Below are 10,636 nucleotides of genomic sequence, written 5' to 3' on the forward strand. Positions count from 1 at the left end.
TTGCCTGGAAAATGGCAGAAGATCGTAGAACAAAACAGTGAATACACTGTTCAACAAAGTTCTTAGTGAAAATGAAAAGCGTGTCTTTTATTCTCACTTTAAAACTGAAGGAACTTTTTGGCCAATGCAATACTTCTTTTTCCCCAAATGGTTGATCATACTATATACAAAAGTTTGTAGCTTGTTTTATTTTGCTTAACACTATATTGTGAGTATTGTAAATGTTTTCCCATATTGTAAAAGCTATTTAAAACATTTCGTGCTTTGTAATAATTTTATTATAGTCCATAATTTATTTGTTTTCTTGTTGGAAATTTAGATTATTTCCAATTAAAGTGTATATATCAAATGTATCTTTGATCCTGTTCCTCAAAACATGGTTCTTTAAAATCAGTGGCATCCAATCCGTGATGGACAGAGCCCAAGATTTTCACTTGACTACGAGACCTTCACCCCATCTGTTTCCCCTGCACTGTCTCCATGAAACCTTGACTCCATTCTTACCAACACTCCCTTCTCCTCCCATCTCCTTTCTACTCCTAACTTCTTCAAGACCCACCTCAAACTTATTCCTTTTCGTCTTCATTGACCTCCTTCCGTCAGAATAAGTTTTTTCCATTTCCTATAACCCTGCGGAGCATTTTGTAGATATGACCCATTGTACTTTTTTGCATTATTTTTCATCTTTAGAAGTATGGTAGTATTACGTAGTCGTTATATTGAAACCATACATTTGTGCATATAGAGTGCCAAGAAGTCCATCTGCACCCTTTATTCCACTCCTTTCCCAGAAGTGACCACTATCATCAGGATTTTATTATGTTTTTGTTTATCTGTGTCTCTTCCCAGATCTTGAACACCCTAGGCCAGGGTTCTTTATGTCCAAGTGTCTAACAGGAAGCTGGGCCCACAACAGGCCCACAGCCTGTCTGAGGGACTGAGTGCCTAGAGAGTGGCAGAGCTTAGGAGATGTGGGGAGAAGTGATTGTGTGCCTCTGTGCTCAGTAACCTCACTGCTTTCTATCTTTCCACTGGTACCATTTCTAAGGATTTATGAACAGCTTCCTGAAGTACAGAAAAAGAGAGAAGAAGAAAAGAGGAGATCAGAATATAAGTCGTACCGGCTGCGAGCCCAGCTGTATAAAAAGGTCAGTCGGTCCTAGAGCAGGATTGATGAGGTTGACCAGGGGAAAGAGAAATCGAGACCTGTTTGAATTAGCCGAATTTGGAGAGTGAACTTAAGCTAATAAATACATGTACCACCACTGAAATTTAGAAGACAAAAGCATCTGTAACTAGATTTCAAATCTGAAGATCTAAAAAGGCAAATCTAAAAACGGCTCCTTTCAGGGGCTTCCCTAGAGGTCCAGTGTGTTTGAGACTCTGTGCTCCCACTGTAGGGGCACAGGTTCAATCCCTGGTTGGGGACCAAGATCACGCATGCTGCGTGGTGTGGCCAAAAAAAAAATTTTTTTTTAATTTTTTAAAATTATTCAGTAGATAAATAAGTCACCTTCCAGACACATTCGGAGTGAAACCGAATTTCATGCTTAGGTGTCCGTTTACATGCCATGCTGGAAATCCCCACATCCTTCAGAATTGTTGGGCTTTCATTTGAGTCCCAAATGGTAGTTTTATGTCCCTTATAGGTAAATCATATACCATTAGAGCTTTTCAGATAAATTGGAAAATGTCCAAGTGTAGCATACAAGTCGGTAGTTTGGGGACGCGGGGCTTTGACGCCACCACCATTTCCTACCCATAGCCCCAGTAGAATCAATGGTGCTACAAGTCCCAGAACCTCACAGGCCAGGGGACTTGCTGCCAATTAATTCCTTGAGAAAGCAGATGGACCTGAAGGTCTAGGTCCTTCAGGTGTTCTCATTTCTTTCCCAACCCCCTTGTTTCACCCTCAGAGGACTCTGAAAGTCAGGAACCGAGAGACGAGTTCGTGCGAGACCCGTGTGGGATTGGAGAGCTGCTCCTGGAGCGTGCGCCGCGGCTCGGGCTGGGCTCGCTCAAGTGCGAGGCGCGGGCGCTGCTGCGCCGCGGGTGGTGCGCCAGCGTCCCGAGGCCAGGCTTCTCCTTGCGCTGTGTGTGAACTGACGGACGGATTAGTCTGTTAGGATTATATTAATGTAATGTTTCTGTGTAGACTATAACAGACTGTAGATGGTCTTTCCTAAACACTTGAGGAAGTATTTTTTTACTATAATTACCATATCTTCTGAAGCTGGGAAAGATAAGGTTTGGGAGAACCACACTGGTCTCTTCAGCAGCACATCTAGGGTGAGGAGTGGCTGTCTGCCTCTGATGGCAAGAATATCTAACTTCTTTCTTCCCTTTCTTTTCTTCTACAGAAAGTGACCAATCAACTCTTGGGGAGAAAAGTTCCTTGGGACTGAAATAAAGAGTATTTTCCTCAGCGCCTTGGAATTATATTTTATCAGCTTGGAGGAACATAATCCTTACTTTTATGAGTCTGGTTTAATAAAGCTTGTCGTCCATGTGTAATGTAGAAATAGTTACCTTCTAAAGAGTCTTGGGTAGAATGACTAAGATTATTAATGGTTTAGGAGCAGTACTTTCTCCACAGTGGCCTTACCCACAAGGATATTTGTTACAATGATACTACCTTACTTCTAGCCAAGAGTAAGTCCCTTTTTGTATGTGTTTTTATAGAAAATAAATAACTTCTGATGACTCATAGTAAAGCAAGCAGCAGAAGGTTTTTTATTTTCCATCTGGAGAGGTGCCAGGAGCTATGCAGTGTTTCCAGGGGTGTGTGGGAGACTTCAGTCTAAAAGTGCCAGTCAAGGGAAATGGGCTGTTAGATAAAATGTGGTCTTTCTTTAGAAATGCCATGTAATGTAGTGAGAGCCCTTTTGTTGATTCTGTGGAGACAGTGTCTGCTTAGGTAGCCATTGAGTAGCCAGAGAGACTCGGCAGACACAGGCACCTTGGGTCCAGAGCCACATCCTAGCCTCACTCCAACTTCCCTCAGGGCCGCTAGCTTTTAGAGGCACAGCTCAGGAGACAACAGTAGCTGGATTTAAATCACGACCTGGTCCTGGCCAGTGAGCCGCAGGTGGTGCCACTTCTAGGTCTAGTCCTGTCACTGGCTGCCTTCTCCCGTTCAGCAGAGACCTTGGGGACCATGACAGATTGACGGCATCATTGGCCCCAGTCCTTCTCATGTGGATTCTTCTCACACGCCTTCTCCACGCCCTCTTCATATGATTTTGCATTTCTGTTCACTGAAAGTGGGGAGGGTCCCCAGCATGACACCTGGACACCAAAGGGGAAACCCAGCCTAAGCTGCTGACCCACAGACTCATGAGCCAAAGAAAAAGGTTTATTATTGTTTTGTGGTAGTTTTTCACGCAACAATCTGTTGGCATTAGATAAATGAAACAGTAGCAATCCCAAAAGACTGAATGGAGCAGGGCCACCCCACCACCAGTGCCTGCGCGAACAAGCAATAAGCTTTTACCCTGCCATCACACTGAGACTTCAGGGGCTGCCTGTTTCTGCAGCAGAGAAGATTCCTCCTGACTAATCTGCTAGAAAACAGATCACAGGCCCCCTCCCTGCTCCAGTGCCTGAGAGACCTGAGCAGAGGGGAGGCAGTAGGTAAATTGAAATTTGAGAGATAGAAATTAGCCTCCAGCTTGTGGATAAGAAAAACTGGCTCATCTTCTGGAAGCCAAGGTGCTGGTAAAGGGCCTGGGCAGAGTGCTGCAGCAAGCTGGTGGTAAGGACCACTTCACCATAGCCCTGGTCTCGTGCAAATGTGAGGAGAGTCCTGACCAGGGCTTTGGCTATCCCTTGACCTTGGTGCTCAGGGGCCACACATAGGTGAAGCAGCTCCAACTGCTTCTTCTGCAGGATGGGTTTCTTAACAGGCAGTGCTCCCACTATGCCTACCACCTGTCCCTTAGACTCAGCCACCCAGAAGCAGGAGCCACTCTCACTGAAGTAAGATTTAGTGATGTCAGACAAGTCTGTGTGCAAAGACATGACTTTAAACTGCTTCCAGGGGTATTTGGCAAGGAACCTCAGGGCAGCAAAGAGGGCGAGGCTGGCCACGAAGGCCAGGACCCAGGAGCCAGAGACTAGGAATAGGGCAAGGGGTCCCCCAAGCAAGAGCACAAGGGTTTGGGGCAGCTTCAGGATGTGGCGGAAGGTGGTAGGAATGTGCTCAGCCATCGCCTTAGAGAACAAGTCTATGACCCATTTGCGGTCATTATCCTGGTATTTGCGGATGTGATAAGGAGCCATAGAAGACTTCTGGTTGTCTGGATCTCGAAGTTCAAGAGAGACCTGAAAGTGAAAGTGAAGTCGCTCAGTCGTGTCCTACTCTGCGGCCCCATGGACTGTAGCCTATCGATCCTCTGTCCATGGGATTCTCCAGGCAAGGATACTGGAGTGGGTTGCCATTTCCTTCTCCAGGGGATCTTCCCAACCCAGGGATTGAACCCAGGTCTCCTGCATTGCTTTACCATCTGAGCCACCAGGAAAGACCTAGGTGCCCCTTTATGCTTGCCCAGCAGCCCTGGGGCAGAAAGAGGAAGCCATGTGAGTGGCCCACTTAGCAGAACCAGGGAGACCCTGCTCAAAGATGTGTCTCTGCTTCTACCCAAGAGGAAGTAGGCCACAGCGACTGGGAGAAGGTGTAGAGTCCGAAAGACCTGCATTTGATCATGGCTTCATGCATGATCTTGGGCATGTTATATAATCCCTAAGAATCTGCCTTCAGAAGTTGTTCAGAGGGTTTAATGAAATAGCATAAACAAAGCTCTGATTGTAAAGTGTCCTCCCGTCTTTCCCCGTTCCCTAGCCCTCGTCTCAGTTTCTCCATACACTGGCGCTCCCTGCAGCAGCCACGCATGCGTCCTCCTCTTGGTCCCTCTCTCAGGGCCCATACACTGAGGGAAGCCTGTGTTTCCAAGCAGTTGGAAACAGCAAATGTTCCTTCCCCCTTGATTGCAGATTCTCAGGCTGCTGAGGGGGCATGAGGCGTAACGCCAAAAGCAGTCCAGCCTTGAAGGCCAGGCGAGTCTGGAGCTCCAGGCCACACCTGAGAGCAGTCCTTCCACCCATGTCCTCTCACCTGCTGTCACAAGAACCTGGAGTGTCCAGGGCAGCCTCTGCCTGGCCTCTGTCCTCAGCATCCGACTGGCATCCAGGAGAGACTGCAGGGCCTGTCCTACTTCTGGGGCCCGGGTCCTCATTGGCTGGCTTCTGAATATTTGTTAATCATAAAGCCCAAGCTCAAGGGGCTGGGCCATGATAGAGCACGAAGCCCATTCTTGGTTCTCTGAACTCTGGGGAATTAGCCTGGAGGGGTCACGCAGGGTTTGGAACAGCTCAGGGGTCCTTGCCCTTGTGGCTGGCCTACACCCCCAACCATGGCAGTTCACCTGGCACCTTGGTGCTCTCTGATGTCCATGCTTGGCCCCACCGTACACCTGCAATGACCCTGGAGCATTCGCCCCTCACCCTGCACTCTGTCATCACAGGCCAGAGTCCAGTTCTGCTGGATCAGTACATAAGGTCCTTCACAGCTGGGTGAGGCCATGCAGGGCATATCATCCAGGTTACAAAGTTTGGGCTCTGTTTTAAGAACATCAGGAGCCCGCTGCTGTTCTTTTAGCTGGGGCGTAACATAACCAGAGGTAGCGGTGAGTTGTGTGATATGTGTGTGTGATTCTGGTGACCTGTGGAAAATGGACTGAAAGGACCCGGAATAGAAGTCTATATCCCCCTGCCCCCCAGAGGCTAGTGCAGCGGTCCAAGCAGAAGGGCCTCTGGATACAGATACGCAGGTGCTCACTTTACAAGATCACCTTGTCAAGGAAGGCTTGCGGGAACTACAATCCACGAGCCCTGGCACAGAGCTGAGTCTGACCAAAGGAAAAGGCATCTTTTTCTTATTTTGCTCAAAGGTGTCACTGCCCACTGAGCTGTGTGTCCAGCAGGTTGTGTCAGTGTTGAGGGGGTGCCTTGTTCTTTGTTCACAAAGGAGCCATCTAGGCTAGTGGGGATCCTACAAGAGAAAGCAGTAACTTGGACCAGAATGGGGCCATGGATGGAAACTGGCCCTCTTGGAAGTATCTTTGGGGAACAGAAATGACAAGTTAATGCTAATCTGAGGATGAAGAAGGGGTCAGAGATGACAGCTAGATTTCTGGCAAGAGCAACTAGGAGGATGCTCCAGAGACCAGACTTGTGAAAGAGATCACCGCAAAGGTGCCATTTATAACATTTCAATGTTAAGCAAAATTTGAACAAGGAACCAAAAGAGAATAGAAGGCTCCAGAGTATAGCTGAGTAACCCTCATGAGTCTCTAATATTAAACAATCAGATCCTAGTGGTCAAGCTGAGGGGCCAGAAGCCCTGTCTGTCCCTACCCTCTCTTTCCTGTATTCTCACCAACTTCTGTGGCTTCCTCAACCCAGTGACCTTGGTTTACATTTAGGCTTTTTAACCTTCCTGAGTCATCAATGATGATCATGAGGATTTATTGACATGAAAAATAATTGTCAGAATATAATTGTCAAGCTATAAAAGATGATAAAACTATGTTTTCATTCATTTTTGAAAAAATATAACTAATAATTTATATTCACAAGCATGCAGAAAGAAAAGTCTTGAATGGTTACACCAAACATTGGCAGCATTTATGTCTGGGTAGAGGAATTATGGGTAATTCTCTGTGTAAGAGATACCGGTCTGGAAACCAGCACATTGCAGGCTCTTGACCCTGCTTTCAAATGATGAAACAGGCCTGGGAATCTACCTGTCTCTGCCTCAGCCAACTCCTTTTTTAAAAACATTTATTGAATTAGAGTGTGTTAATTTCTGCTGCACAGCAAAGTGACTCAGTTATACATATATATACATTCTTCTTCCTATTCTCCATTGTGGTTTATCACCGGATATTGAATACAGTTCCCTGTGCTATACGGTAGGACCTTGTTGTTTATCCATTCTGTGTATAATAACTTGCACCTGCTAATTCCAAATCCCCACTGCCTCCCTCTCCCGCATAGCAACCACAGTTTATTCTCCAAGTCTGATTCTGTTTCTGTTCTGTGGATGAGTTCATTTGTGTCCTATTTTAGATACACATACCAGCGGTCTCATATGGTATTTATCCTTCTCTGACTTTCTTCACTTAGCACGATATTCTCTAGGTCCATTTATATTGCTGCAAATGTACTTCAGCCAACTCTTGAGAGTCAGTCTAAACAGACCCATCAAAGATTGTGAATTCCTGAAGGTAAGGCAGGTGTGTTATTCTAGTATTTTCAATTAACCATTCACATTTGTACAACTCAGTGGTACTTAGGACATTCACAATGTTGTATAACCACCACTTCGGTCTTGTTCTGAAGCATTTTCATCACCCCAGAATGAAACCCCTTATTCAGTGGGTAGTCACTCCATTTCCACCCCTCTTGCACCCCTGGCAACCACTAGCCTGCTGTCTCTTTGGACGTACCTATTCTGGATGTTTCATTTAAATGGAATCACACGATATGTGAACTTTTATCTTTAGCTTCTTTCACTTTGGTTCTCAAAGTTCACCCATGTCCTAGCAGGCATCAGTACTTCATTGCTTTTTATGGCTGAATAATGTTCCATGGATAGGATAGACCATTTGTTTATCCAGTCATCCGCTGGTGGACACTTGTTTCCACATTCTGGCTGTTGTGAATAGTGTTGCTGTGAATATTCTGCACAAGTGGTTGTTTCAACACGTGTTTTCAGTTCCTCTGGTATATATCCAGGAGTGCAATTGCTGGGTCATATGGTAACTCCACTTTAACAGCTGGAGGCGCTGCCAAACTGCTGTGCTAAGTTTTACTCCCCCGGCAGCAGTGAGTCTTACTCTACTGTATGCCTCAGTATTATGCCTGGTACACACAGACAGCTGTCACTTGCTGAGATATTAGATACCTGGCTCTGTGAGAAAGCACTTTTCCTGTGCTGTACTATTTGACATTCACAATCATCTAAGAGCTAAGGCTCATATTGCTTCCATTTTACAAATGTGAAACCGAGGCTCACAAGCCTGAGATCTCCTACCCAAGAGAGTGGCACCCAAGCCTTGGCAGTTTTGACTCGAAGGCCTGAACATTTTGCTTTTTCAGTACCACATGCTGACCCCAAAAGACAGGTATCTGACAAGTGTTTGAATTATTAATTAGTATAAAGCTCTGTATGCCAACAGAAACAGCTGTCTGCTGGGATGCAAGATTCACCTCTAAGCCTCATCACGCGCCTACGTTCAGGCCATACTGACCCAGATCCAGTATGTGACAGGGTCAAGGTCGAGCTCAGTGCTACCTCCTCCATCAAGATTTCTGACCCCTGACAACCAGATGGATCTTGTATCCGCTCCCTCCTTTGAAGACTTTGCACTTCTCATCCAGCACTTATATTGCTGTTAATTTGTTACTTGCTAAAAACTGCTAACTTATTAACAGTTAAACAGTTACTAGTGACCTGATAAATTATTTAATTTTTCTATTACCCATAGGAACCTGATTATAATAGGTAGTTATATTTTTGAAATCACTGTTATTCTCAGAGTTGTGGGACTTGAGAGCAGCATGTCAATGAAACCCTATGCTTGCATTTATGAAGAACACTTGCCTGTTAGACCAGCTAAGCCCAGAATTGGGTCAATGAACTGGAAGTCAGACAATCAAGTGGTGTCATGTTTTGGAAGTCTCAGAGGAGGAAATTGTCCTGGAAAGAACATCATCTCCCCTGATCTCTTCATCAGGGTTCCCAGTAAGCCAGCCTCAGGTCAGTGCCCTGGATTCCCACTGAGCACTCATAACTTAAAGGACATGAGTGAGAGGAAGTAACAGCAAATTGTTTCAAGAGGAAAGAAAGTGGTCCGATAGGTCACTCCTTGGCAAGATGTTCAGAAATACTGGAACAATGATCCAGCTCTATAGAAATACTGCTAATCTAACCTTTTAGCGAAAGGGAGGCATTATCAGGCCCCAACACTCAAACTAGGATAACCCAAGCTCATTTTATATAGATCACCAAAGGGCCTAATTATGAAGGTGTGGGTGGGTAAAGGGGAACCAGGTATGTTAATGCTCAAGAGGCCTGAAGTGAGGCAGGAGGGTGAGGGGACAGGACCCTGACCCAGAAGTTGAGTAGCAAGGACCACCCTGAGAGGTCCAAAGCCAAAGCCAGCCTAGGGATCCTTGCAGTGAGGGGCCAGGAAAAGAAATACCTTTGGCCTCATCCTCCTGCTAGCCTCTCCACCCCACACACTGGCCAAACCCAAGCAGAAGCCAAGGGGAAGGGAGGACGTACATGGGAAGTCAGCCTCCAGGGCAGAGAGAAGAGTGGAGAAGGATGAAGAGTGAGCTGGAGGGAACAATGGCAGATAACTGGCACAGAGGATTATGAAAACAATACAAACTTGGCTCATCCTGAGACCAATCACCTAGAGAGCTGTGCTTTACTCAGTTTTGTAACACGGAGTGCAGATAGCACAGCAGTCAGCAAAACAAAACCAGGTGCAGAGAAGCAGCCGCAGCCCTAGCACAGGTTCCAGGTTTCCAGACAAGCAGAAAGGTCATCAAAGGAAAAAGCGAAAATGAGAATTGCAGCAGGTGGCCTGAAAAAGTCTGCGAGCCCCAGGGCTCCTTCTAAAAAGAAGGCGCAGTGCTTAGGTGCGTTCTTGTGGTTTTCCCGTGTGAGGTGGGGAGAAGGGCAGGGGATTAAAGATTCTGCCACTCGTGGCAGCTTTCCTTGTTCCCAAGACGGGGGAGATGGGGAGCAACGATTGCCTGGGTGACAGAGCCCCCTTTCCTCATGTTATCCTAGCGACAGCTAGCTAACAGCCTTAGTATCCCTTAATAACCCTGTAACCCTTGACCAAGGAGCCAACTGAGGGTGGCCTGCCACACTGCATCCCTTCTCTTCCAGCACCAAAGGCCCTATAATCACTGGTTGCTTTTGCTGGGGAAGCGTTTAAGCTCTGAAGCAAACTGGTTAACTTAAGAAGAAAGAGAACATTATTCCTAAATTGGCCCAACTTTCTTAAGAGAAAAAGCTTGTGGACCTTACATTAACTTTTTTCCCAGGAAATGGCATTACTTCTTTTTCCTTCTTCACCCAAAGGCTCATAGAGTTAAAAAAAAAATCTATATAGTTACAGGTATAAACCCTTATAAAACACTTCATAACAAATAAACATAGTTCAGCTTCACCAGTAGTCTGACATTTCAAAATGGCGAAAATGTTGAGAAGTTTAAAGGCATTGTTGGTGAGTCTCCTGAGATTGGCACACTTGTGCACTGCTATTACAAGTGTGAAGTGGCACCTTTCTGGTATTAAAAATTCATATCCTCTTCCCCAGTAATTCCACTTCAGGGAAGCTATCCTACAGAAAAAGACGTGTACAGAGATTTACTTGCAAAAGCAAAATGAACAATTGAAAGCAATGTTAATATATAAAAATAGAATTATATATGTGAAGTTTCACTTTTACAAAGAACATGTTTGATAGTGATGGCTGTGTGGAGTCATTAGGAGCACAGAATCAGGGGTCACTTGGAGTTTTAATCCTGGCTACAGGCACTTTGAGCTTTAGGG

General features: G+C 45.7%; 2 protein-coding genes across 15 annotated transcripts in view; one reads left to right on the plus strand and one right to left on the minus strand.

Moving 5' to 3' along the window:
- ALMS1 (ALMS1 centrosome and basal body associated protein) overlaps positions 1 to 2,714 on the plus strand; it is a 186,938-nt gene extending 184,224 nt beyond the window's left edge. For 8 of the 14 annotated variants that reach the window (XR_015137289.1, XR_015137290.1, XR_015137291.1 and 5 more), the window contains 2 exons: positions 1,049 to 1,148; positions 2,361 to 2,714. Coding sequence is in view for 10 of the 14 variants with exons in the window: in XM_086327626.1 (XP_086183752.1) it covers positions 1,049 to 1,148; positions 2,361 to 2,405 (145 nt within the window). In the remaining 4 variants the exon portion in view is untranslated. Of the gene's footprint in view, positions 1 to 1,048; positions 1,149 to 1,916; positions 2,094 to 2,360 lie in introns of all 14 variants that reach the window. The other 6 variants (XM_086327622.1, XM_086327623.1, XM_086327624.1 and 3 more) reach the window with 1 other exon arrangement.
- A 732-nt stretch (positions 2,715 to 3,446) lies between these two features.
- Positions 3,447 to 5,180, minus strand: NAT8 (N-acetyltransferase 8 (putative)). The gene is given in 3 exon segments (XM_086327633.1): positions 3,447 to 3,635; positions 3,637 to 4,323; positions 5,114 to 5,180. Coding segments are annotated over 2 exon segments (705 nt in total). The 5' UTR covers positions 4,282 to 4,323; positions 5,114 to 5,180; the 3' UTR covers positions 3,447 to 3,575.
- Positions 5,181 to 10,636: the final 5,456 nt, after the last annotated feature.

Source organism: Bos grunniens, chromosome 11 (genome assembly GCF_055505025.1).
Source record: "Bos grunniens cultivar Pamir isolate PY7600 chromosome 11, Bosgru_T2T1.0, whole genome shotgun sequence".
Classification (NCBI taxonomy): Eukaryota; Metazoa; Chordata; class Mammalia; order Artiodactyla; family Bovidae; genus Bos; species Bos grunniens.